Source organism: Mauremys mutica, chromosome 2, assembly GCF_020497125.1.
Source record: "Mauremys mutica isolate MM-2020 ecotype Southern chromosome 2, ASM2049712v1, whole genome shotgun sequence".
Classification (NCBI taxonomy): Eukaryota; Metazoa; Chordata; order Testudines; family Geoemydidae; genus Mauremys; species Mauremys mutica.
Genome location: NC_059073.1, coordinates 291,235,826 through 291,262,524, shown reverse-complemented (window position 1 = coordinate 291,262,524; position 26,699 = coordinate 291,235,826). Strand labels below are relative to the sequence as shown.

The window sequence follows — 26,699 nt, the reverse complement described above, 5'->3', positions numbered from 1 at the left end:
ATGCCCACCGTCTCTTGCGGACGAAGGATGCCAGCAGAATTGCACGTGATCGGTGTAAGGAAGAAGGAACCCCTGGCAGGAACAATGGCCTTTGTGGTTCAGGCACACAACTGGGACTCTGCGCGAGGATCCACAGGCTAGAAGCTGGATCTGCTGCTGCCTGGGCGGCTGACACATCCACACTGCCACCTGATCACTCTGGCAGAACGGCGACTGACGGGCCATGAACCTCATGGGCCCAAGCCTCACGGGATGTGCCGCCCACAAAGGGCCTGGTAGGCGCCGGTGCACTACTAAAATCTGGAGAGGACACCCGGAGAGTGTGCGCGCACCTACGCAGATCCCCAGCTGGCTGCTACAACAGATCCTGTTCTTTCACCTTGCTCCTGTCTCTGGTTTCTAAGCCCAGCTCTGACTTTTGACTCCGGCTCCCGACCCGGGTCTCAGGGTCCAGACTCCAGCTCCATCCACTAGTCCTCACTGCACATGCCCCAGTCATGACACTTGGGACATCAGACTCACTATGAGACCTTGGGCATGCCCCTAAATCTCCGTGCCTCAGTTTCCCATCTGTAAAATGGGGATACTATTACTTTTCTCCCACCCCCTGTCTATTCCATTGATGCTGTAAGCTCTTCAGGGCAGGAGCTGTCTCTTACTAGATTCATACACAACTCCTAGTGCAATGGGCCTGTGATCTCAACTGGGACTTCTACATGCTGCCATAATACATAACAGTAATGCTGCTAGCGCTCTTCACTGAGGGCGGACCAAGGGGTACAGGTAGGACCAAATGGAGGAGGAAATCACTAGCAAAGAACATTTTCTAATGGAGGGTTGTACTAGACTGTGGAAGAATGAGATTTGTAAGGCCACGGGAATGCTGATTTGTTCATTTGTCGATCATTTAAACTGACCAGGGATCGGAAAGATTTGCAAGTTACAATGGGAGAAAGAACAAAACAAGTGCTGTGTCTTCGGGGATGTCCGCACTACGGGCTGGACGTATCGACGCCAGCTCCTGGAGTCACACCCACGCGAGCGCCGAGCGGGCTAGGGGGCTGAAAACGGACGCAGAGCAGAGGTGGCGCGAGGACGTGCCCAGCGCCTCAGACAGGAGTGTACGGGGAAGGGCGAGCCCTTTGCGCCGCTGCGACCACACTTCCGTTTCCAGCGCGCTAGCCTGATCAGAGCTAGTGAGGGTCTGGCTCCTGCTGCTGGACCTGACAGCTCCCGCTCCAGCTGTCCACATCCTCAGACCAGGTTAGCACTCACGTTCGGGGATCGGCATTCTCTCCTAAAGAGCCTCCATCCCCATCCTGAGGGTGCGCTGAGGGAAGGACGCAAAGGCTGAAAGAGACCTACTGGACATGTTTCATCTCTGGGGATGATAGGAAGCTAAGGAGAGAGAGACAGGAAGTGACCAGGGCACTATCTAAGAGTCCCCTCCCAAAGGCAATCTGTAATGTTCAGAGCCATTCAGCATCCCCTAAAACCAATATCCCACCGTCACCATCTCCTACAAAGCCAGCCTACCACCAGCCCACAGGACAGGGAGAAGTGAGAAACTTTGCCACAGTGTCATTTTTAGCTACTGAAAGCTCATCTAGCTGCTAAGAATAGGGGAACTGGGAGCCAGGAGACCTGGGTTATAATCTCAGTTCCGCTGCCAACATGGTACGTGGCTCTGGGCAAGTCGCTTGCCTGCTTGGTGCCTCAGTTTCCCGCTCTACAACAGGGAGGACACTAGGAATGCTGATGTAAAGACAGAAGCGCAAATGCTAAAGATCCTCCTGCTTAGACCTGCATCTAACGCACAAGGTTTTCACTCCTGTGACTTCTGTTAGCCACACGCAGCTAAGAGGGCAAACCCCAAGCAGCCTGGCAAACCCCACATTAGTCTCTTCCCTCCCCTGATGGCTGCCAGCTCCATTCATCCCCCAGCAAGACGACCAGGGCTGTCTGATAGGAGCCTCAGGAGCAAGGCCCCTTTCTGAGCATCAGTGGGGCTGCTTCTCTGCTCATAGCCCATTCCTGGTATTACTGCAGCTCTTGACACCCAGCCGAGATGGGGGCCCCCACGGTGCTAGGTGCTGTACAAATACATGGACCCCGAGAACATGCCACCTAAACAAACAAGGCAGAGTGTGGGAGGAAGGAAGAGTCACTAACCCTATTGTACAGATGGGGAACTAGGGCTCAGAGCAATTAAGTGACTTCCAGGGCACACGGTGAGTCAGTGGCAGAGCCTAGTCCGGTGCTGTAAACACAGACCCTCCTTCCTCTCATCATCCGCCCAAGCGGACAGCACAGACTAGCTGGGCATCTTTACACCCTGGGCACCGGAGCGGGGACAGACGTGCCGCGCCGTAGCCCGTCTCCCGGTGCCCTGTCCCCTTTGCTCTCCTGCAAGCTGGATGTGCTCCCCCGGCACCGCCGGGGCTCCCGCTGAGCGCTGCAGGCAGCCCCGGCGAGCAGGCTGGGGACAAGCTGCAGTGCTCCGCAGTCAGGAGAGAGGCACTGAAGTGGCTGCTCCACTTCCCCTTTCGATGGCAAGTAAACGGAGCCCCCCCCAGCACCTGCCCACCTCCCGAGCCAGCGTGTGGCTCCTCCCTCGCTCTTGCTGCGGGGAGGACGTGGGGGAGAAACTGACAATACAAGCAGCTGCATCCCCCTAGCAAAGGCTCTGTCAGCGAGGCGGGGACAGACTCGGGGTTACCGCGCAGCCCTGGGAGACAGGACTCCTGGGTCTACCCCCAGCTCTGCCAGGCAAGTGCTGGAGGAGCCTCACCAAGTCACTTTGTGTGCCTCAGTCGCTCCATGGGTAGAATGGGTAAACACTGCACCTGCCTCTCACGGGTGCTGTGAAGCTAAATACTTCAGTGCTGCATTACCTGCCGAGCTGAGGCAGGGACCGTACCTGCTGCAGCATGTTCTGCGCGACGGGTCAGAAGGACGGGCCAGGCCCTTTGTGACCTAGAGGCTAGAACACTGGACGGGGTTCTGTTCCTGGCTCTGCCACCGACACAGTGTGTGATTATGGCCAAATCACTCCCTCTGTGCCTCAGTTTCCCTGTGTACATAATGGGGAATACTAGCACTGCCTATCTCCTGGGGGCACTGACAGCCCATTCACGATTGCAAGGAGCTTTGATCCTATGGCCATGGAAGACCAGAGGAGGACCTGGGTAGGAAGAACCACGCAGACTGCAAGTGCTGGGGGAGGGAGGCAGGCAGCAAGGGAGGGTCGGGAATTGGAGACGTTTCCTGAACGAAGCAGGACGTGGCAGGACATCAGGGGCACCTCAAAGGAGGGAGTCCAGTTGTGCTCTCAGGTCACACCAGGGTCAACTCAGTCACCCCCAGCAGAGCAGAGATCAGAGTAAGCCCCAGGTGTTGCTTAGTGCCCAAGTTTCTCTCTGCAAGGTGGAGGATTCGAAGGATGAACGAGTTCCAGCATCTCTCCAGCACGAACCTACCCCTGACGCTGGACTGAAGCGGGACGGGCTGCTCTCCCGGGCGAGGCGGGGGAGCAGGGCAACGTGACAGTGCAGCACGCACCTCGCAGCTGGGCAGGAGTCGCTGAGAAATAACGTGTCAACAGGGCGGGTGGGGGAACCAACCTAAGTTGGCTCAGCAGAGACTTGGGCTGGCTCAGAATCAAGGGCTCTGGCAGGGTTGATCCAGGGAAAGCCCCTCCTCCGCCCCCAGCCATGTCAAGGGTGCAGCAACATTCGATGTTGTCCTGGCAGATTTCAGCATCTCAGCAAAGTGAAAGTTGGGGGTGGGGATGGCTGGTGTTGGGGGAACCATGCGGTCTGGAGGTTAAGCCCCTGGACAGCACCATATCCTCTGCATTCACCCTTCATTCCCCTCTAGCTACCTTCCTTCCTTCTCTCATCATTCCCTGGCTCCCCCACCCCCACGCTTCTGCCATCCCTCCCTTCCCAACCCAAAACACGAGCAGTGACTGGGCCCCTGAAATTCCAGGAGATAAGGCTGCTGAAAGCTAAGCCGCGCCCCATCATCACCCAGCGCTGAGACAGATGTTTGGTAACTGGCCACGAGACTCCTGGGCACAGGGACCCACCTCCTGCTCACTCGCCTCGAGCAGAACTGAGACAGACCCCGGTGCTTTCCCCTACCCCCACGTGGCGTCGGACCGTCCCCCCTCCCCACTTCAGAAGGCCAGGGTGGCTAGATAGCGGGAAAATAAGCTAAAGGCTTCACACATCCTGGTAACCGTTGAAGGAACACGATGGTCTCACCACAAAAATTAGCAACAGAATAAAAACCACCAGCTCGTCCTCTGAAAGGAGAAGGGGAGGCCAGGGCCGAGGGCTACCGACCACAGGCAGGAACTAGCCGGGGCCCTGGGCTCATTTTGATCTGAAACTAGGCTTGAGGTAGATGAAACAGGAACCCTCCCAACAGTACCCCAAATCCAGCACACTGAGGAAAACTCAGACCCACATGCTTTAAGGCTCTCTCGCTTCCAAGCCCTGCAAAGCCCGGGCACGTCTGCCTGAATGCATGAATCCCAAGGCTGCAGAGCAATGGAAACGCACAGGTGGGCTTGTAGTGGGAGCTCTGGCTTGCGGGGAGGATGCAGTGGAGAGGAGCAAGACTTGGGAGGTTACCTTCTCGCGTCAGCCTCTGGCTAAAGTCCTACTCATCACGGGATGATCAGTGGCAGGCCGCCTCGAGTGGTGTTTTACAGCACACACAGCCAGTAGACAGGGCACTAGGTGGAAATCTACGCTCTAGGCGTGAGGGACGCTAGGCGCCCCTTAAGAAAAGGAGGAGGTCCCCAAAACTTGTCTGCAGGCAGCCACAATGGAGATGCGGCCGCTTTGAGGACGGGGCAGGGGAGGGAAGGGGCAGCAGGGACGGGAGAGTCTTTTTTCCAAGCTTAAAACACAGATGTTGAAAGTGATGGTGGATTGGTTTCCATGGAAACAGAACCGAGGATAGAAACTGTACGACCTGCTGTCTTGGATACAGGGTCCCCCCAGCACATCTCTGGGGGAGAGGGCTCTGCCTCATCAGGTCCCCCAAAACCAGGCAGGGGGCGCTTGGTTTGTGGGTGTGACACATGGCTAGAAAAATAAATAACCCACAGAAGACATGTGGGGAGAGGTGGTTTGTGTTTTTGTGTATTTACATATGTATGAGTAGGGTCAACAGTCCCTGTCTATGCTGTATTCTGATCATTCAGAGGTCAAAAGGAGATCCTAGCATTTAAATGAATCGTAAACAGGGGATCTCTCGGTACTCATCTCTCTCTGAAATGTATAGCGAATAATCTATGAATGGGGAAGGAACAAGCAAATGGCCTTATGTTAATTCGTATAGCTAAGTACCAGTGATGGACCTCCTTCAAAGTCATCCTCATTACCTTGGAACTCCCAACTCAAAGAGGACATGAAATTGTATACAAGATCCTTGGGTCCTGATTCTGTCATCTCAGATCTGCTTAAGCTTCTTCAGGGGAAGTTTGAGTGGCAAGATTGAGGTCCCAGTTATGCCAGTAAGCCCTGAATGTGAGATTTGGACACTGGACTATAAACTATGACCTATTTCTGAAAGAAATCTTTGCAACCACAAAGCTCACTATCTCTGCTATGAATCTGCACCTAAAAGAACTGAACTCATATCTGTATGTATATTCATCTTTTAACCATACTCTCTCTCGTGTTTTTTAATAAATTTTAGTTTAGTTAGTAAGAATTGGCTGTGGCAAATTTGGGTAAAATCTGAAACATTCATTAACCTGGGAAGTGATGTGTCTGATCATTTGGGATTGGTAGAACCTTTCCTTTTATATGATGAGATTTACAGAAATTTTCATCATATTTGGTGTGGGTACCTAGATGGGGGCCGGAGGCTGGATCACTTTAAGGGAACTGTGTTGTTTGGACTTCTGAGTAACCAGTAAGGTAACAAAGATGCTGTTTTATGCTGGCCTGGTAAATCTAAGTATTGGAATATCCACCAGCTTTTGGGAGGTTTGGCTGCCCCATTCTTTGCAGTTCACCCTGAGTGAACACGGCTGGCCCCACTGGGACCCCGGTCACAGTGGCATAGTGCTGCTTGGATACACATTACCACCGTTAATTGGATTTTTGGATCAGAACCACGCGCTTGTCAAAATTTAATTTTTATTTTGGAGAATTTAAGGGGTAAAAATCAGTTACAGTGAATGACCCATGATCAAGATCCTGACAGAAAACCCTGGAAGAATTGTGCTTACAGAGACTGTTGTATTTTAAGCAAAGGTCTCCAGAGCAGGAACTGAAAAATCTGTTAATTGCCAGGGATAAGAAAGCAGACCCAGCGAAAATGCTTACAGTAAGAAACCAGCAGTTAGAACCCAAACAAAAGCAAAAAATAGCTGATATGGAAGGAGAAGCTGCTGAAAGAGAACGCCTCGGTTTTGAACATGAACAAAGAATGGCATATATTTGTTTGCAGGAACTAGAAGCTAAGGCAGAAGTGGACAGACTTAAGCTCCAACTCAAGAGAATAAAGGAACAGCAGGAACTGTATCATCCTGGACAGCCAGCTCCTCTCAACAGCAAAGATGTGGATAGAATCTATCCAGTTTGTAACAATGTTGGTCTGTTGTTTGACTCTAAGCAGTTGTCTGGGTGTAACCAAATTTACCCCAACACTGCCATCTTTTATGTAAATGCTTTTACTGGGAGCTCAGGTGAAGGTAACCCCATAATTTGTGCAGAGAACATAAAAGTCAATGGTAAAAGCTGCTTAGGGCAAATTACAGCTTCTAACATCATTCTTGTTAAAGCAGATCTTGTCAAAGAGGAAGATTACTTACCAAATAAGAGTGTGAATATTGTGATCCTCTATGAGTTCACTGTAAGTGTGCCTTGAGCCAGAATCCATTCTTAAACACGAAGTTATAGCTGGTGTAAGGAAGTTCTTGCCTAAGGATCTTTTGATTGGGGATGATATTAAAGCTTTGTTCAGTCAGGTTGACATAAACCAGTCACAGGAAAGAAATAATCCTGAACCTGTGTCTATTAGGGGCAAGGATTGGCTTGTGGAAGGTTTCTCCAAATGTTTGTCTGAGGAAGATGGCTGTTTGTCTGTGCAAAGAAGCAGTGCATATGTGGAAAAAAATTTTGAGTGTCTGTCTGGTATCTCAGAACAAATCTGGCACCAGATAAGGCTCAGGAAAATGTTTCTCTAGAGCAAACTAAAGTTGGTGATCAGGTTAAAGCCCTAACTGAGGAAGGAAGGGGTACAGTCTTGGTGAGTGATGGATTGTTGGCAAGTAAAGTTTGTGAAAGTAAGTCTGACCCAGGTAAAAGTGATGTCAGTGTAATAAGATGTATTTGTGGAAACCAGCAGTTTCTCTGTTAAGGGAGGGAAAGGCAAAGAAAGTTTAGATGAGCAGAGGCAGCCTTCTTAGCTGATGGATTTGTCTAATCAGCAGTTTGGGAAGGCAAGGTTAGCGGAAAGTGAGTATCCCTACACCATACCTGTTACCAATGTGGAGAATTGTGACAGTGAAGGAAAAGTTCCTGTGTCAGTTAGGGGTAATGACTTGCCTATGAAGGGAGCTACCCCAATCTCCAAGCAGTTGGCTGTGAATAGCCATGTGTGCTAGGACAAAGGAAAGGATATCTCAAGCTGTTTGTCTGTTAAAGGGGAATGTTTCTCCAGCTCTTTTCTGTCTATAAAGCAAACAGAAAAAGCCTGTCAGCCTATGATGGTTGAAAATTTATCAGTTGACCCAGAGTTGATTCTGGATACAACTAAAGCCCAGGAAGGAAGTGGTCCTAAATTTGTGTCTGCTAGGGATGATGACTTTGTAACTAGGTTGTATCCAGTCAATGTCATAAATAGCTCCCAGAGACCAAGAGATTCTGGTGCTTCTATTTGGCCTATTGCTAGTGTGTTGCTGGGTAAAGATATGACAACCTTGTCTGATCAGGGTGATGATATAGCCAGGGCACAAGGAAAGCATGAAGGTGATTTAACTGTGTTACCCACTGACAGTGTGGAAACTTGTAACAAGGAAGAGAATGCTTCTAATCTTGGACTGTGAAGTCTAGCAGTTTATCTGAAAAGGAGGTTTTGTGACTATCCTCCTGATGGGACAGAGGTGATTCTGGATTTAAGTGAAACCCAGAAAGCATCCGTTGTTGCTCAGGAAAATGTTCCTTTAGAGCAAATCCTAAGTTAAAAGAGTAAGGGAAGAATTTCTGTGAAAAATGGGTTGTTGCTTAGAAAGATTCCTGAAGAGAAAAATCTTCAGAGTAGTTTTTGCAAGCAGTTTGCTGCAATGGATGGGTGTGGAAGTGATTTGATTGAGTTAACTCAGGGTGAATCACTGTATAGAGAAAGCAACAGTTTGTTCAGGAGACTTGTTAGTGAAAATGGATGGAATCTCTTTAAGACAAGAGTCCAGCCTTGGAATTGATCAAGTGTGAGGATCTGAAAACCAGTAAACAAGCTAGTGTCTGTGTTGATGTAAATTACCTGACTGGCCGCAGGGAGAAAGACTTCCGCAGAGCTGTTAGCAAAGAGAATGCACCCAGCCAGCCAACGGATTATGTTACATAAAAGAGTTCAGATTTAGAGTTTGGCTACACTTGCGAGTTACAGCGCATTAAAGCAGCCCCGGGCCCCCTAGTTCACTACCCGTCCACACTGGCAAGGCACGCAGAGCGCTCTGACCCCATGGCTACAGCGCTCCTGGTACTCCACCTCGGCGAGAGGAATAATGTTTGATGCGCCCCCGCTGGAGTGCCCCAGCGTCAGTGTGAATGAGATGTTGCATTACTGTGCTCTGATCAGCCTCCAGAATCCCTTCAAGTGGCCACTCTTGTCATTGCTTTGGATTTGTTCAGCCAGCTGCTTATCTGCTCCAAGATAAAGCAACCATTACTGTGGAATGCTGTGTGTGAGAGAGAGAGGTCGGGGGAAGGAGGGGTCTGCTGTTGTCTGAACTTACAAGACAGCAAGCTGACACACTCTCAGCCCCAAAAAAACCCACTTTCTCTCCCCCATATATACACACACACACACACACACCCAACACACTCCCCATCACACTCCATCCCACCCCCACATTCGAAAAGCACAATGCAACTACTTGCTGCATGCTGGGACAGCTACCACAATGCACTGCTCTCTGTGGCCGTTGCAAGAGCTGCTAATGTGGCCACGCCAGTGCGCTGTCAGCTGTCAGTGGGGACAGACTGCAGCACCTTCCCTACTGCGCTCTACGAAGGCTGGTTTAACTCAAAGCGCTCTAGATCTGCAAGTGTAGCCATGCCCTCTGACCCTACTGGACAAGGAGGGAGGGAAGGATTAAACCTTGCAAATAAAAGCCACCGGTTAACCCTAAAATACCAAAACCCCAAGGAAGTGATTAAACTGAAAGCCTCTGTTAAGGAAGACCCTGAGGTCAAGAAAAAGCTACGAAGATTCAAAAGGGATATTGAACAAGCTGACCTAAAGAATGATTTGTCTAAACCAAAGGCTTGGCATGACCAAAATAATTCTAAATGTACACGTGATAAAACTGATGTTATTACTAGTGGCTGTAACTAACTTGTTGCTGACAGCAAGAACTGTAAAAACGTACAATGTGCAGGGTTTTGGGGGGAAAACCCCTGAACATGTCGGGGGTGATATGTAAGAACTCATCATGCTGTAAAAGCCTTCATGATTATACTGTTTCATTACATGATAAAACACACTATGTTAAATGGCCTGGTGATACTGATATTTCACAGTTAGTGTCTGTATCTGATCATGAAAAACTGTACACAGCACAAAAACCACCACAAGCTTGAACTGCTGTGCACAAAGGGAAACTGAAGTACAACACTTCACAGCCTTCATGGCTGAATGCCAGAGTAAGTGCTCTTTAAAAAACATTAATGGCTCTGTTAACACATAGACCAAACCCTGGAATCACTAAAGTCTTGCACAAAGTATGGGCTAAGTTTTTGGCTGGGGCCAAATCAGGCATCAATAATTTGGCCTTACAAAGAATTCAGTGTAAAACACAGCTCATATCAATGTTGGAAGGTCCTTAAGGTGCATCCAGGAGCTCTAATTTCACCCTTCCACACGAAACTCATGTTGGGGGTGTGACGCATGGCTAGAAAGGGTTAAACATCCTAAGTATTGGAATATGCTGAGTTTGGCTGCCCCCTTCTTTGACGTTCACCCTGAGTGACTGACCACAGCTGGCCCCCCACTAGGACCCCGGTCAGTGTGGAAGACAGGGAGCGAACAGGTTTATTTCATTACCAGAGTACGTCTCTCTGCTTCCCCCCTGCCCCCGGTGATGTAGATATTAGTGAGAGCGCCTTCTTCCCCCCGCCACTCTGCCACCTCTGCCTCTCCAGTTCCCCAGCCCCACTGAAAACCTCACACGCCCTCAGGTCGGCCTCACAGCCCCCGCTCTGCCTCTCCGGCCTTGGCACCGACCGCTTGTACGCACTCGCTGCGTGACCCCGTTCTCTGACGGTTCTACCCTACGCCATGCTCTGACTCCAAGGTCCTGGGCTCAGGTTTCCTTGCTGGCTAGCTAAGATTGGGAGCCCTCCTTGGGCCCGAGGCTAAGGCAGGGGTCAGCTGTATGGGTAACTCCGTTTCATTTTCCACTATGGATAACCAAAAGGGAGCCTGGTTATTGTGGCCAAAGCACAGCCCTGCATGCCAGGAGCTCTGGGTTCTGTTCCCAGCTCTACCTCTGCCTCCCAGTTTGACGCCTGGACCCGCCACTCAGCCTCTCTGTGCCTCGGAGGTCAGAAAACAAGAGCCACTACTTACTACCCGGGTTGCTGGGGGCACGTACATACAAAATCCTGGGGCCCAGCCCTGCATTCCTGCCTCTGGAGGGCTTGGGAAGCAGGATCCAGTCCTGAGGCCTGCAAGCGGGAAGGTGCTACATTCTCTCAGGGTATGGCTACACTTACAAATCTGCAGCGCTGGTCGTCCAGCTGTCCAGGGCCAGCACTGGTGTGTGGCCACATTTGCAGCATTTGCAGTGCTGTTGGGAGTGATGCATTATGGGCAGCTATCCCAGCGTTCAAGTGGCAGCAACGTGCTTTTCAAAAGAGGGGGGTGGGGTGGGGCGTAGTGTGACAGGGAGCGGGCGAGAGAGAGAGAGTGGATTTTTGGAGCCAACACTGTGTGTTTAGCTTCCTGCCTTGAAAAATCAGAACATGTTCCCGACCCCTTACCCTTAACTGCAAACAGCCTGCAGCCAACGGACTCCCTCTCTCCCCTCTGCCCCGTTTCTGTCAAGCAAACACTCACTCCCTGCCTGCCTCATTATCTCATTTGATTGTTCACAGATTGATCACAGCAAACAGGAGCTGTGTTTGTAGATAAGCAGCTCCGGGATCAACGGAGCTCACAACAAAACAAAGAGAGGCTGCATAACAAAACAAAGAGAGTAATTTATAAAAGCATTCTGGGATATCTGCTAATACCCTGGAGGCCAATAACAGCGCTGGTGTGTGGCCACACTTGATGACCAGCGCTGCAGCACCAGCGCTGCAATCTTTATTCCCCATGCTGAGCCAGGTGTACGGCCAGCGCTGCAGCCAGGGAGTTGCAGCGCTGGATGTGCCCTGCAGGTGTGGACACTTACTAATTGCAGCGCTGGAAAGCCTCCACCAGCGCTGCAACTCGCAAGTGTAGCCATACCCTCAGACTCCACCAGAGCAATGATTCGACTCTCCAGCCTACCTGCAGATGATGATAAAAAACTTGACGTGCAGGAGCGCCTGGCCAAGGCCCGCCTCGGCCGCCTCCTCGCGGGCAATCTGGGCCACACAGTGCGCCAGCTGTTGGCTCAGCACATGCAGGACGTCGCGTGGCAGCAGCGGGATCTCGGAGACTGAATCTTCTGGCCTGGGGGTGGGGGAGAAGAGAGGGAACAAAACAATGAGTCTAAGAGCTGGCACCCCCAGCCTCGGCATTCTGGGAGGGTGGAGATGCTGCCACCGCGCTGTTTTTAATCCTGAGTCTCACAATATTTGGTGTTTTTCTTCAAGCCCCAACTCTGGGAGTCATGGGATTCCAGGAGAATCTCAGCTTTAATTAAAAAAAAAAAAGTAAAGTAAAGGGTCTAGCCCTTGTTGTGGCAGAGAAGAGGCTTGAAAGTGTGACCCCTACCAGGTCTCAATAATAAAGACAGCTGGCGGGAAAAACTCATGAGTGCTGGATTCTAAGTCTCCTGATTTTGTGTGGCTCCGACCCGTGGTTTTTGGAATGCTTGAGGTTGGCAACAAATTCCTGGGTTCTAATCCCAGTCCTGCCCCGCTATGGCCCCTCTTGGAGTCACTTCTACTCGGTCATCTTCATTCTCCGCCCCCACACACACCTCCATCCATGAGGCGGGGGAGTCATCCTGACCCACCTCTGCACCAACACAAAGACCTACAGGTAAGAAGTGCTACGGGAAGGCTGGACATAGTCGTTAACAGTCTTCAAAATGGGTCAAGGGTGGTTATACAGAGAGGATGGTGATCAACTGTTCCCCATGTCCACTGAAGGTAGGACAAGCAGCAAATTGGCTTAATCTGCAGCAGAGAGATTTAGGTTAGATATTAGGAAAAGCCCCTAACTAGAAGACTAGGTAAGGACTGGAATACGCTTCCAAGGGAGGTTGTGCAAACTCTAGCTCTTTGGAGGTTTTTATGGAGAAGTTAGAAAAACGTGGCAAGGCTGGTCTAGTTTACTCGTGCAGAGGACTGGACTAAATGACCTCTTGAGGTCCCTTCCTACGTTTCAGTGACTACTGAACCACTGGGATCTTTCTCCAGCCCATGCCAACATGTCCTAGCTTTGAAAGGGAGGGAAACAGAAGTCACTCCTTGTGGGCTTGGGGCAAACATTTCTGTTAGGCCTCGTTTACATGTGCAAGTTAATTCAGATTAAGGCAGAGGGCACATTAAAGGACAAAAGCTATTCCTGAATAACTCCATGTGGGGTCACGTTTATTCCAGAATAAGATTGCATTGGTCCAGTGTAGCTTCATCCAAAGTGGAGTCTCCAGGGTCCCACTGGGACAAAGATGGCCAGAAGGATAGAAGCAACCAGTTCTTTCGAGTGACTGCTGTCCAGAAACAAGCGCGGCTTCAATGCAAAACCTGCCCTGGGCTATTATTTGCAAATGAGACACGAAGTAGGTCACTGACACTAGGGCAAAGCAGGCAGCAGCTAAAGGAAATTTCTGCTTTTGTTTGTTGTATAGGGGTAAGAGAACAGCTCTGTCATGGTCACCACCAATGCACTGACACTCCCAGCTCGCACCTAACAGGTGAGGGCTGCAGCAGCACAGCCGATTGTTTCTAGCTGAACATAAGAACGGCCACACTGGGTCAGCCTAAAGGTCCATCCAGCCCAGTGTCCTGTCTGCCGACAGTGGCTAGTGCCAGGTGCCCCAGAGGGAATGAACAGAACAGGGAATCCTCAAGTGATCCATCCCCTGCCGCCCATTCCCAGCTTCTGGCAAACAGAGGCTAGGGACACCCTCCCTGCCCAGCCTGGCTAATAGGTATTGATAGACCTGTCCTCCAGGAACCCTGTTACAGTCTTGGCCTTCACACAACATCCTCTGGCAATGAGTTTCATAGGCTGCCTGCATTGTGTGAAGAAACACTTCCTTTTGTTTGTTTTAAACCTGCTGCCTATTAATTTCATTGGGTGACCCCTAGTTCTTGTGTGATGAGAAGGAGTAAACAACACTTCCTGATTTACTTTCTCCACAGCAGTCATGATTTTATAGACCTCTATCACATCCCACCTTAGTCGGCTTTTTTCCAAGCTGAAAAGTCCCAGTCTTATTAATCTCTCCTCATATGGAAGCTGTTCCATACCCTAATAATTTTTGTTGCCCTTTTCTGAACCTTTCCCAATTCCAATATTTGAAACCTATCAAGATATTTTCCTCACATACGCATCCCTGTCCCCCATGGCAGTCTATCCCACAACTGCACCTGATCGCTGACCCAGAATCAGTGGGTTCAGAGCTGTGGTAACTGGATAGTTCTAGGAATGTCAGCAATGCTCAATAACGGCCTGTCTGACTTCAGGGGCAGCTGCAGGACTGACTTTTACTGGAGCTCTTGAAAACTGAAATCTGGTTACCGGACACTCATCATGACAACTAAACTAAATGCCCTGTGTGACAGAGCCACCACGGGCTTTGGTGGTAAAGAGGGACCCACCAGATGTCATATGAAAGAAGTGGACTGGGTCTGGTGAGCTTTGGGCACAGTGCTGGGGAGAGGGAGATAAGGACAACTCCCAGGCCCCGGTTAGTGCCAGGCCATAGACCGGGGGTGGTGTCTGTGCCACACTGTCTAGGCTGCATGGTATTAAGCTTACACAGGCCACTGCACTGGAGAGCAAGAGCCTCTCCCGACACGGGCAGGTGCCTTCAGCTGCCCTTTTCCCCCTCGCCGGACAGAAAGCAGCTTCTCAGACAAGTCCAGGCCAATGGACCATGTGGAGCCTGGAACCACAGCACTAGGCACCAGGATTTACCAAGTGAGGAGGAGATGTCAGACTTGCTTCTCCAAGCCTCCGAGGGAAAGGAAGGCAGCCCAGCGAGACGGACAGCTGAGGACGTTTGGAAGCAGGGAGGCGGCGGCAAGGGCAGCAAGCAAGGCCACCTTGTGAGTGACCTATCGGTACAGGGACATGGGTGCCCTCAGGAGACTGCCCCTGGTCTGGGTGAAAGCCCCACAGTACGGGGGGGGAGGGGAGGGAGTCCCTCCTCACCTCTCCCATGCAGGCACTGTGGTTTGGCTGGCTACGCCCACAACCTGCAAAGCAGGGGTCTGGACAATGCAAAGGTCCTAGGGGTGGCTCAGTGGGGTGTCATGGGGGGCATGAGCAGGACAGGGGCAGTAAGCATGCTAGCAAGTCACTCAGCCTACAAGCTGCATGCCCAGTTCTGGCCTCCGCAGGCCTAGGCCCAAGCCACAGCCCGGTGAAGTCAGTGGAAGCCTTTCCATTACCTTCATCGCACGTTGCATCGCGCTCCTCATGTCTTCAGCTACCCCTTGCTGCAGTGGTGTTCTGCATGCCCTCTGCTCCATCTCCCCCACCGCAGCCATGGCTCAGAGCCACACCAGAGCTCCCCCATTAACATACGGCATAACCGCGGCCAGGTCTCCCTGTCCCCTCCACCTCCCCATACCCCCAGGCAGCAGAGCTCTATCTAGGGGAGTCACAATTTAACATCCTGGCCAGGACCTAAGGAGCAGCCGGGCTCTTTGGATGCCAGTGCCGCTCATTTGCTTGGCAAGGGAGGTGGGAGACACGTACATGATGCGAGCAGCAGCAGCCCTTCCTCCATGGCAACAATTCATGCCAGGACCAAGACAACGGAGCAACAATCAGGTGGAGTCTCCCTCAGGCCAGCTGGCCTGTTTCGTGCTGCTGCCACCATTTACCATCCCCACTGCCATCCATCCAGGCAGCACCAGCAGGTTATTTGTGCCCACCAGTCCAGTTCTCTCTTCAGGGGCCCGGGGCGCCCTTCGTCACACAGCAGCACTGCCAGGCAGTTACAAAAGGACGGCAAAGCCTTTGATCGTAGGAACTTGGAGAGACATTGGCTCAGGTACAGACTTTCAGCTTAACTCCAGTACAAAAGCTCAGCTCGGTGGGGTAAATCCATCATCCCGATAATACACAGCATGCGCCTTGGCTCCAGAGTTCACCTCCTTGCTGCAGAATTTTGTTCCAGATGCACTGTGTTTTAAAAGTATGCTTCTAGCCTTCATGGCTATGAGATACCCTAGCCAATATGAACCTCCTTGTGAACCGATGGGGTAATGCCTGCCTTAATCTGCAGAGAGCCTGAACCAATAGCTCGGAGAAGTGTGAACCATCCCATTCATCTTCATCAGGGCTCTATGGACACTTGCGGGGATTATGTAGCCCCACAGAGTTTGGCATTTAAAAACATAAGAACGGACATACAGGGTCAGACCAAAGGTCCATCTAGCCCCGAATCCTGTCATGATACAGGAAGTTATTATCCACCTGGAGATTGTCTGTGCAGAAACTGCTTGCCCCTTCATTCTGTCCGCATATGAAACAGACACCATAAAGAACAGAACGGTTTAGTCCAATCCAGGTAAAAAGCCAAACCTGGCCTGACATCCAGCGTATGAAGATCCTGCTCATCTGGGGTTGAATGCGGCTTAGAGAAAAAACACTGGGAGATGTATATCTTGGTTTAAGTGAAACTGAGAAACCACTTTAGATTAAAAAAAAAACACCACCTCAGGATGCAGCTGCAGGGTTACTGTGTCTTTGGAAAATTACATGTAAGGATGTGCCACCCTCAAAGCCTGCAACTCACTCTCCCGCTGGCAGATGTTATGGCCACAAGAGGAAAGAAAAGTGTTTTCTGATACGAAACGGAGAGAGAAGACGTTGCCAGAGGCTCGAACAGAGGGCCCGTAAGAGCCGCTAAGACCATACCAAGATCCTGCAAAGGAACCGTCTCTTTAACTGGCAGGTAGAGACGAGTGATTCCTTTCCAGAGCCTCTCTGCCATGGAGTTCGAAAACACCAACTCTCCATGGATAAGTGGATGAAATGCTGAAATCACCCGAGTGGACTTGCAACGAACTAAGTGCAAGACTGGAAGACTGAAGGTGTAACAGGTACTTCAAAATGTCCTGGCTACAAGCCAACTTCAGTTTAACTCCCTAGGCTAACGACCACATGGAGAACTGCTTCCACTTGGCCAAGTAGCCCACTCTGATGGAAGGCTTTCTACTATTAGGCAAGAACTGGGCTTGTTTAGTCTGCAGAAGAGAAGAGTGAGGGGGATTTGATAGCTGCTTTCAACTACCTGAAAGGGGGGTTTCAAAGAGGATGGAGCTCGACTGTTCTCAGTGGTGGCAGATGACAGAACAAGGAGTAATGGTCTCAAGTTGCAGTGGGGGAGGTCTAGATTGGATATTAGGAAACACTATTTCACTAGGAGGGTGGTGAAGCACTGGAATGGGTTACCTAGGGACAGAGCCGGCTTTAGAAAGTGCAGGGCCCAATTCGAACAGTTTCGATAGGGCTCCGGCAGGGATGACTAAAAAAAACCAAAACCATGTGGGGCTTGTATTCACTGGGCGGTTCTCCGAGTCTTCGGCAGCGGGTCCTTCACTCGCTCCAGGTCTTCGGCAGCACTGAAGGACCTGCCGCCGAAGTGCCACCGAAGACCCGGAGCGAGCGAAGGACCCGCCGCCGAAGTGCTGCTGAAGACCCAGAGCGCCGCCAGGTGAGTAAAAATTAAAAAGGCGTCTCTAGCCAGGGAAGGGATTCTCACTGGGCGCGGGGCCCTCTTAGGCGTGGGGCCCGATTCGGGGGAATTGGTGGAATAGGCCTAAAGCCAGCCCTGCCTAGGGAGGTGGTGGAATCTCCATCCTTAGAGGTTTTTAAAGCCCGGCTTGACAAAGCCCTGGCTGGGATGATTTAGTTGGGGATTGGTCCTGCTTTGAGCAGGGGGTTGGACTAGATACCTCCTGAGGTCTCTTCCAACCCTGATATTCTATGATTCTAAATTTTGCCAGATTGCCTCAAACGTCATTCCTCCTCTAACCAGGCAGCATCCACATCATGAGATGCAGGGAGCTGAACACTGGATGCAAAACTTGACCATAACGCTGAGTCAGGAGGTCGGGGTGAAGAAGAGGTATGGGAGGCTGAACTGATAAACGTGAGGAGGTCAGAGAACCAACATTGTTTCGGCCATGCTGGAGCAATGAAAGTGAGCTTGGCAAGGTCCAATTTCAGCTTGAGAATGACCGGCGGGATGATCAGCACTGGAGGAAAAGCATACAGGAATGCCAGTTCCCAGCTCAGGTGAAAAGCATCAATCAGGGAGCCTGGACTGAAACCCCTTCCAGAGCTGTACAGCCTGCATTTCTTGTTGCATTTCACGGCAAACAGGTCGATCGTCAGAATGCCCCAAACTGCAAAGATGGCCCGCAGGATGCTGGGCTTCAGAGACCACTCATGATTCAGGGAGAAGTTTCTGCTGAGGCCATCCGCCAGGTGATTCTGGATCCCAGGTAAGTGATCGGCCACAGGGGTAACGTTTTCCCTGATGCAAGACTGCCAGAGCCTGATCACCTCCCGACACAGCATGTTGGTGTGTGCTCCTCCCTGTCGGGGTCACCCAATACGTCACAATGGCATTGTGAGTGAGTATGGAACTGCTGAGTCCCTGATGTCATCTCGAAGGGCCTGACAGCCGCTGTAGCTGGCACTAAAGCCAGCCCTGCTACACGGAGATGCAGAGAAGCTTCCTTCTACAGGCCTTGAACTTTCAACAACCCCAGATGTGCTCCCCAACCTATGAAGGATCCACTGGTGACTACAGTCCTGGGCGGAGGGGACCAGTGAAAGTAACACCCTGACACACATTGCACTGAACCATTAACCACCGTACAGAGTCCAGGATCAGTGGAGTGAGTCGGACCCGTCTGCCCGTGGGATGACTGTTTAGATGATGGCACGACTTCAGCCACGTTTGAAGAGGATGAAAGCACCGTCTGTCAGACTGGACTACCTGTGTGCAAGTAGCAATATGATCAGCAACCTCCGGCATACGCAGGCTGTGGTTGAAGGGACAGACTGCTGCTCCACACATCAGTGGCAAATTTGCCTGGAACTGGTCAGTTGGCAGAAATACCCTTAACCTTGTAGAGTCTAGCAGGGCCCCAATGAACTCAATTCTTCGAGTAGGGACCAATATTGATGTTAAGAACGGTCATACTGGGTCAGACCAATGGTCCATCTAGCCCAGTATCCTGTCTTCTGACAGTGGCCAGTGTCAGATGCTTCAGAGGGAATGAACAGAACAGGACAATTTATTGTCTATTCATCCCCTCTAGTCCAGTCCAAGCTTTTGGCACTTAAAAGCTTAGGGACAGCTGGAGCATTGGGGTGCATCCCTGAGCATCTTGGCTAACAGCCATTGATGGACCTAGCCAGTGATGAGCTGCCAAAATCTGAACAACCGGTTCCCTATAAAAAGTTCTGATTTAAGGGGGGGGGAGGGGCCGGGGAGAGATCCTCGTGGGGCCGGGGGGCCCTGCAGGGCCTGGGCCAATTGCCCCACTTGCCCCCTCCCCTCTCCTCTGGCCAGCCCTGGAGCTTGCAGCAGCCCCCACCCCCACCTTGCTGGGCCATTCAAAAAGTGGCAGCAGGATGACTCCGGAGCTCAGCTGAGCTGCCCAGCTGGTGCCGGTGGCTGGCCACACTGCAGCTGGGAGGAAGCGGGGGAGGGGCCGGGGGAGCCTCAGCCTCCCCAGCTGGGAATCCTGGGAGCAACAGGATGGTCCGGCCCACGGACCAGAGTTCTTTGCCCACCTCCTGGCCCTTTAACAACCAGTTCTCCACGGAGGTCTAATTTTAGCAACCGGTTCTTGGGAACCTGCTCCAGCTCACCACTGGACCTAGCCTCGATGAATTTATCTAGGTTTTTTTTAATCCTGTTATAATCTTGGCCTTCACAACCGTTTTACCCCTTTTTCAAGACAATTTAGGACTATGTTGAGAAAGCACAGGTCCCAGTACAGATCCTTGAGGGACCCCACTAATGACCTCTCTCCACTGTCCCTGAGAGGACCTTCCCATTTTCCCATGATGGCTCTCTTTGCTGGCGTTTGTTTTGGAATCTAATCTCCTGAGCATATCACCATCCTCCTCAGGTGGTCGGTAGTATATGCCTATTGCTACACTCTGATTATTCAAGCTTTCCATTTGATATTTAGGATCCTAGGATGAAACCTAAGACAGTTGAATAAGCTTAGCATGAACTGAAGCTGGACAGGGGATTTCTCCATGCTGATCCTGACGTGACACTGGGGAGCGGTTGATCAGACCTGTTCCATCCCGTGTGCTGGAAAGAGTACGGCACTAGTCAGCACTACTCTTAGAAATGGAGGAAGAGTCTCCCTGAGCCTTGGAGCAGCTCCGATCAGTCTTATGGGACCACCTCCTCCTCAACATGCTAGAGGAGGGAGAACTCCGCTTCCTCTTGGGTGAAACAGCAGAGTCCGAACGTGGAGTGACATCACCTGCCGGTTCTGAAGGCGACCACCGATCAGATGAGGGCCTTGATGCGTCAGCCACGCATCTCTGGCCATCCGAGGCCTCTTTTGGAATGACTTACAGATGGAGCACCATTCCTTAACATGGCCTTCAGCAAGACACAAGCACCTTGGGTGGGGAATCACAGGCCCCAAGCCAAACAATGCTTGAACTACAGTGAGAGCCAAGTACTCTAGACGCACTTAACTAAACTGAAATTACTATTAACTAGAGGGGGGAAAAAATCCTCAGAAAACAGACTGAAAACATGACGTGAACACACCACACCGAGTGCCGACTCTAGCTGTGGGCGGTGAGAAGGAACTGAGGCAGGTCGGGGTGGCAGCACCCTTACATAGTTTGGGGAGGAGCGAGGACCACAAGGCACGGGCATTCCCCCTACGGGTACTGCTAGGCAAAGTGCTCCAGCTTCGGTGCACTGGGTGTGCATGCACCGCCACGGAATACACGGCTGTCAGCACTGCCATCAAATTTGCTGCCATCCGCAGGACAAGGGCTAGCAGAGCAGAGTGACTGTGCTCCGAGCCCGACTCCAAAGGCCGGGGGGAGGGGAAGGTGCAAGGAACAGGAAGAGGAGTACGCCAACAAACAGTGTCCTGGGAAACTGTGGGACAGCACGTAAGCTTCAGAAATGCCCCCGGCTTACATTGTTGCTGGTGCATTGAAGGCTGCGTGGCACTTATGCAAATAAGACTTTGCCCAGAAGCCTCTTCTTTCTGGCCTAGCACAAATTTAAACACGCTGGCATGTCCCTCTCAGCGGAGAGGCACTGAAGACAGGGCATGCCAAGTGTCATTGATAAAACCCCTGAAAACACCCTCACCAGACTGGGATAGGCAGAGGCTTAAGACGGCGTCCCTTGGCAGGGGATTACGGCTGCTTGAGCTAAGAGCTCAATGAGCTGCCACTCACAGCTCTATCTCCCGCTCCACACACAGCCACCTTCCAAAAATAGACTCGCTCAGGATCCAGCAGGCTAAGCGTGGAGCCCAGCCCCAGAGAGCAAAGGGATTTCTCTGCAGCTGAGCTCAGAGGGAGATAAGAGCCAGACACATTCTTCCCAGCCCCAGAACTCAGATTAACTAGCGCCGCCAGCAGAATTTGAATGGCCCAGTGGTTAGGGAGGCAGCCTGGGACTCTGAAGAGCTGGCTTTGAGCCTGTGCTCCACCATAGTCTTCCTATAGTGTGAAGCTGATTCAAGATGGTAAGGCAGTCGGGTACTGTGTAGTGGGGACTTTGTAAGTACACGTATATAGACAGTCCTAAGTATGCACAACGGCCTCAGGGCTTACTTCTGCTTTATATCTTATGTACCAAAGCTTATGCTTCAGGGCTTCAGCCGGCCACTGGCAGGGGTCAGGAAGGGATTTCCCCCAGTGTACTCTGGGAGGGGTTTTTTTGTTTTGTTTTTTTAAATCTCCTTCTTCTGAAACACCAGAGATTGTCATGGCTGGAGAGGAGATGTTGGATGGGGAGGGTCAGGGCTCTGAGGTGTTACTGAGCATTCTCTCTCTCAGGGGCACGGCTGGCTGGTTCTTGCTCACGTGCTCAGGGTCTAACTGATCACCACATATGGGGTGAGGGAGGAATTTCCCCCCAGGTTAGATTGGCAGTGACCGGAGGGGGGAAGAAGGGGAGGGTCTGCCTTGCTCTGCAGTGTGAGGTTGAGGGCCACTTGCCAGGAATAATGGGTGTATCTCAAACATTTGCCTGCCATTGCAGGGGACTCACAGATTGGTGCATCTCGATCCCCCTTATTCTCTGCCTGTGGCGCATAATAGCCTCCTCTTCTGCGGGCTGTGATACTTTGGTCTAATTCAGTAGCTAGAGAGGTTGTTTGCCCTGCAGTTTGCACAAGGAAACAGAACTGACTAATACCCCAGTACAAAGGAGGTGGCAATGTCATCTCCATGGAGAGCTCCTTGCTGTCACCACCTCCCCATGCATGGCGCAGGGAAATCAGCTCTCTGTCATCCTGCCCCACCCCCGCAAGAGGAGGGAAGCCGCCAGGAAATTGCACTGATGGTTGGAAGACGCGAGGACAGATTGTAACGTTTCGTCCGCTCGCTGCAATAGAACAAAGGGGTGTGGAAATCAACACTGTGTCGGTGTTAACCGCAGGCAGAGGGAGAGAGAGGCACAGCCACTGCATGATCTGAAACCTGGACGCAAAGGTTTCCACAAATGGCTGCTTGGAGTTCAACTATCCAGGGCCTAACTGTTAATCTCACCCAGGGGCCCAATTGTGGTTACCTGCATGAATCTGCACTGACGCTAGCTTGGGTAAGAGTTATCAATCCACATGCTTCAGGTCATAAAACTGACCAAAGAATGGGTCAGGAAGGACTCAGTCACAGAAAAACCAGCATTGCTCCAAAGGTCAGATGCATTACAGGCTTCATCCTGAGTCACCTTATTGATTTCAATATGGACTGCAGGGGCTCGGCACCTTTCAGGATCAGGTTCTGTACTGTGGAGAGGTGGTATAGGACTTCCTGTCAAGCATCAGTTATCGGCCAAAATTTGAGCAAGGGAGGGTGGGAGCGTGAGAAGAGTTTCATCTGAACGACCACCCACAAGGAGCACAGTCTGGCTTTACTGTCTCAGAGCTGGTCAGATACTGTCCCTGTAGCCTCACCCATCTGACTGTCAATAAATTTTGGATAAATACAAAAAAACAAACAAAAAAAAATCCTCTCCAAGGGGTGAACATAATCCTCAGCCATGCAGTCAGCTCGCCTAATGGGCAGAGCGCCCTCTGACCTGCCGGAGGTTTATTCCAGATCTCTTCATGGGCACTTTCCTAATCTCAAAGCCTGGGGCAGTCCCAGCCCATCTTATGTCCCTTCCACAACTGGCCAGTGGAATGAAGAAGCTGGAGAGTCCAGATTTTAGCCTCCTACAGCAAGTACGTTTAAATCCACCCCGAGGTACCAAGGCAGGAGCGCGTGAGAACTTTGGAGGCTCCTCTCTGCTCGAGTGCCAGATGTACCCCCAGAGGGGTCAATGCAGGGGGCTAGGAGTCCAGGAACCAGCCACGCCACAAGCCAGGCACTCAGGCAGGAGACCAAGGACTTAGGATCCTCCAGAGTCTCAGAAATATGCTCCTTGATCCTACAGAGGCTGCAGGAGCTGAATCAAAGAATCTAGATCAGTTGGCGGTGGGGGAGAGAACTCAAGGAAAAGGCCAACGCAGAGCAGGGAGCGCTGGTAGCGTCAACAACAAGCTCAGCTGCATAAATGAAGCAGAAGACGACTAGCGAAACCTCCTTCCCACCATTCCTGAGCCTGGCACGCCCTAAATCCAATTCCTCCTTTTGTTACACCGAGGTAGCCCAATGAGATTACAGGTTTTAATGAACGCATTGTGAAATATTTCACAATGCACAACCACAGGCGCGTTCCGCTTGTGTGTAATGCCGGCCGAGGAGCAGCCGCAAATGGCATTAAGTGTAGATTAGCTGATCGTTGACAGGGCCAAGTGCAATTACTGTATAACAATTAGGGGACTTGCTAAATACAGATGATATTTGGAGCCTGGCTTTCCTTCTGCCTTAAGCCATCCAGATTGGGCTCCATTTCCCCAGCACAGAGCTCCTGGATCGTCACTTAGGAAGTATGACATGACTAATCGTACCTATAGACATGGGAATAACCATGGCCAGGGAGAGCAGGAGCCCAAGACTGGAATAGCAGGGGGTGCTGTGGGTCAGGGCCGAGTTACAAACACAGAGCTCAGCCAGTACAAGCACTGGAGCACAGAGGAGCAGAAGGGAAAGAAAAGCTTTACTGGCTACAGCTGCCTGCATCACGTCTCGCCACGAGTCCTGCAGTGGAAAGTCCCACAAACGATTTATATCCCTGCCCCTCCTGAACAACGCGAGCAATGAAGCACATGGGATTTCAGGGCACTGTTGTAAGTGCAAATCCCTCGCACTTTCAGCCGGCTGCCCCCATTCTGTCTATTCCCCAGCACAGAAGCAGCTCAGTAATTGGCTGCTGCCACTGGAGAAATTCTGTATTAGGTGGAATTGCATTAGGAGGAGGTTTTCGAGAGCCCCAAAGCCACAAGTGATGGGCACTAGCAAGGTGCACCATCCCCCATAAGTAGTGGGCGCCGCAGGACACAATGATGCACATCCTCAGTCTTGTCCTGCAGGAAGATCTTCTCCAGCATTAGCAGTCAAGTCTCACCCTCCTGCACGTCCCATCTAGAGAGAAGGCTTCTCTTGCCTGGGATGGACGGTGGAGAACAGGCCTGGAAACAAATACAACCTGGGGGGAGACCGTGGGACCCTCACTTCCACTAACTAGGGCTTCCAGGGAACAGCAGCTAGCGCAGAGCAGGGCAGGAACATCCATTCCTGTGAATCCTTGTTAGATTCACTATTACTGCACGCTCCTTGGGGCAGGGACCTCCCTTCCAGGTAATACACCGAGCACAATGATGCCTCCACATTAATATCACGAGTCAAGGTCATGAAGCTCTTCCTCCTGGAGAAGTGATGCCTGCACCCTCAGGCGGAGGAGGATTAGAAGCCATGTGAGGCGAGACAGGGATAGCTCTTGGGATGGATCACTGGCTACAGCGCCAGTCACCTCCAAGGTGCTGGACCTGGCCCGAGCAGGTGGCTCCTGAATGTCACTGCCGCCTGGTTTCACGCTAGCAGCTGAGCAGCAATGGATATGGGGGTCTCAGTGCAGGCCCTGGAAGGAGAGGGTCCACTTCACAACAATAACCCCAAGTGGCACTAACTGGCCCCGGTCCTGGCAAGAGAGCAGCTAAAATCCAAATGGGCCATGGAAACTGGCCCCTCTGCCCTGGGTGGTGGTCAGTCTAGGAGAAAGCTCAGGCACATTTGAGAGGACAGGACAGGCGAATCTCGTGGCACCGTGGCGTAGGCTGCTCCTCTTCACAGATTTTTGTTTGTTTTATTTTAAGGGCCGGAAGGGACCATTAAGATCATCTCATTTGACCTCCACCGTAGCAGGTGAGAGAATTTCAGTCAGCACCTCCTGCATCAAGCCCCCAGCTTCTGGTTCAGTGAGAGACTATTTAAAAAAAACATCAGGCGACAGAGAATCTTGTGTGTCCCTCGGCAATGGTCAGTTCCCCTCACTGCTAAAAGCAGCGTGACTTGTCGCTAGGCTGAATTTGCCTAACTCCGCTTCTCAGCCACTGGCTCTCATTATCTGTGGGCGTACAAAGAAGTCTCCACAGATGCTATTGTTCTGGCACTATTCGCCCAGCACTCCATTCACACTGGTTTAAGGAATAATATTAGATAGTAATCTGTGAACCCCTTAGGCAGAGAAACAAGTGAAATCCACTGAAGGCACTGGCTTCCCACGAGAATTTGTTCCATTCGATCCAAGTTCTTTAACTGCCCGTGTGATCTTCAAGTGTTTGCACTAACCAGCGTGACCACAAGGCAGCCCCCAACCCAATATCCAGAGAGGGGGAGGGGAGAGACTCACCTCCTCGGGTCCAAAGACTGCACCGCGATGATCTTTTCAAAGTTCATGACAAACGCCTCCAGCCACTGTTGCAGGTAGGTCAAGTCTTTCTAAAAGACAAAGCGAGGACGTGGTGAGAAGTCAGGAGTAAATATAAACCAAAGGTTACCGCCACACACAGAGCTGTGAGCTGAAGAGACAGGCCCGAATTAGAACCGGCTAGTCTGAACACCCTCAGACTTCGGGGGAAGTTAGAAACAGAGGCAATTCCAGATTCAAGCTTCCCACACCTTGACCGATAGATGAGAGTGCAGGATACACAGCAGTGCAGAATCCACGATAATTCCACGCATTCCGTATGTACATGCAAGAGGGTCACATGGTCAGGGTCAAACTGCCGGCCAGATTTGGGGGCATGCAGGAATTGCCTCCCCAGGTAAATTGGCAGAAACCTTGGGGGGTTTCCTTGCCCTTCTCTGAAGCATGGGGCATAGCTCACCTGCTAGGCGCGACTGGGCAGATCTCACCTCATCACCTCCCTGTCACTGCCCGGGCACTGGTGGTCCCACCATCTCTCCTGTTCTCTGCCTGAGAGGTTAGTCTCCCAAGGACTGACGTGAACTGGAGCCTTCGGGCTCAATATAGGGGTATACTGGTGAAATTGAATGGCCTGTGATGTACAGGTGGTCAGACTAGATGGTTTAAATGGCCCCACCTCAGCCCAGAGCAATGGGCACCCAAGCCTGGACAGGCTGACAAGTCACATGATCAGCAGCCCATCTCAGTCCCCTCCATTGTGACACACCCCCTTATATGGTACATATCCGGGAGGGGAGCTCTCCTATCACACAGCAGCCAGTCACCATCAGTCACTGTCCACTCTCAGCAAGGCTGACCCAGCCCTGCATGTTCTGAGAGGCGCACTGAGCTCCAGGAGCTTCACCGGGCACCTCACTGATCTGACCTCCAGGGGCCCGGTGTGCTCGACAGAGAAGTTCTGCTCCAGTATCCTGGGCTAAAATTTCCCCGCTCCTCCTCAGAGAGGCGTGTCTCTCTCTCTCTCTCTCTCTCTCTCTCTCTCTCACTCACACACACACACACA

The 26,699-nt window shown here is 51.5% G+C and overlaps 1 protein-coding gene across 6 annotated transcripts in view; it reads right to left on the bottom strand.

The window, feature by feature from the left end:
- Positions 1–26,699, bottom strand: part of NBEAL2 (neurobeachin like 2) — a 172,918-nt gene that overhangs the window by 86,150 nt on the left and 60,069 nt on the right. For 3 of the 6 annotated variants that reach the window (XM_045003706.1, XM_045003708.1, XM_045003707.1), the window contains exons 2-3: positions 25,619–25,707; positions 11,743–11,907 (exon numbers count right to left, since the gene is read on the bottom strand). In XM_045003706.1, the coding sequence (XP_044859641.1) occupies positions 11,743–11,907; positions 25,619–25,707 (254 nt within the window). Of the gene's footprint in view, positions 1–2,894; positions 2,944–4,640; positions 4,928–11,742; positions 11,908–15,333; positions 15,661–25,618; positions 25,708–26,699 lie in introns of those variants that run through there. The other 3 variants (XM_045003710.1, XM_045003712.1, XM_045003711.1) reach the window with 3 other exon arrangements.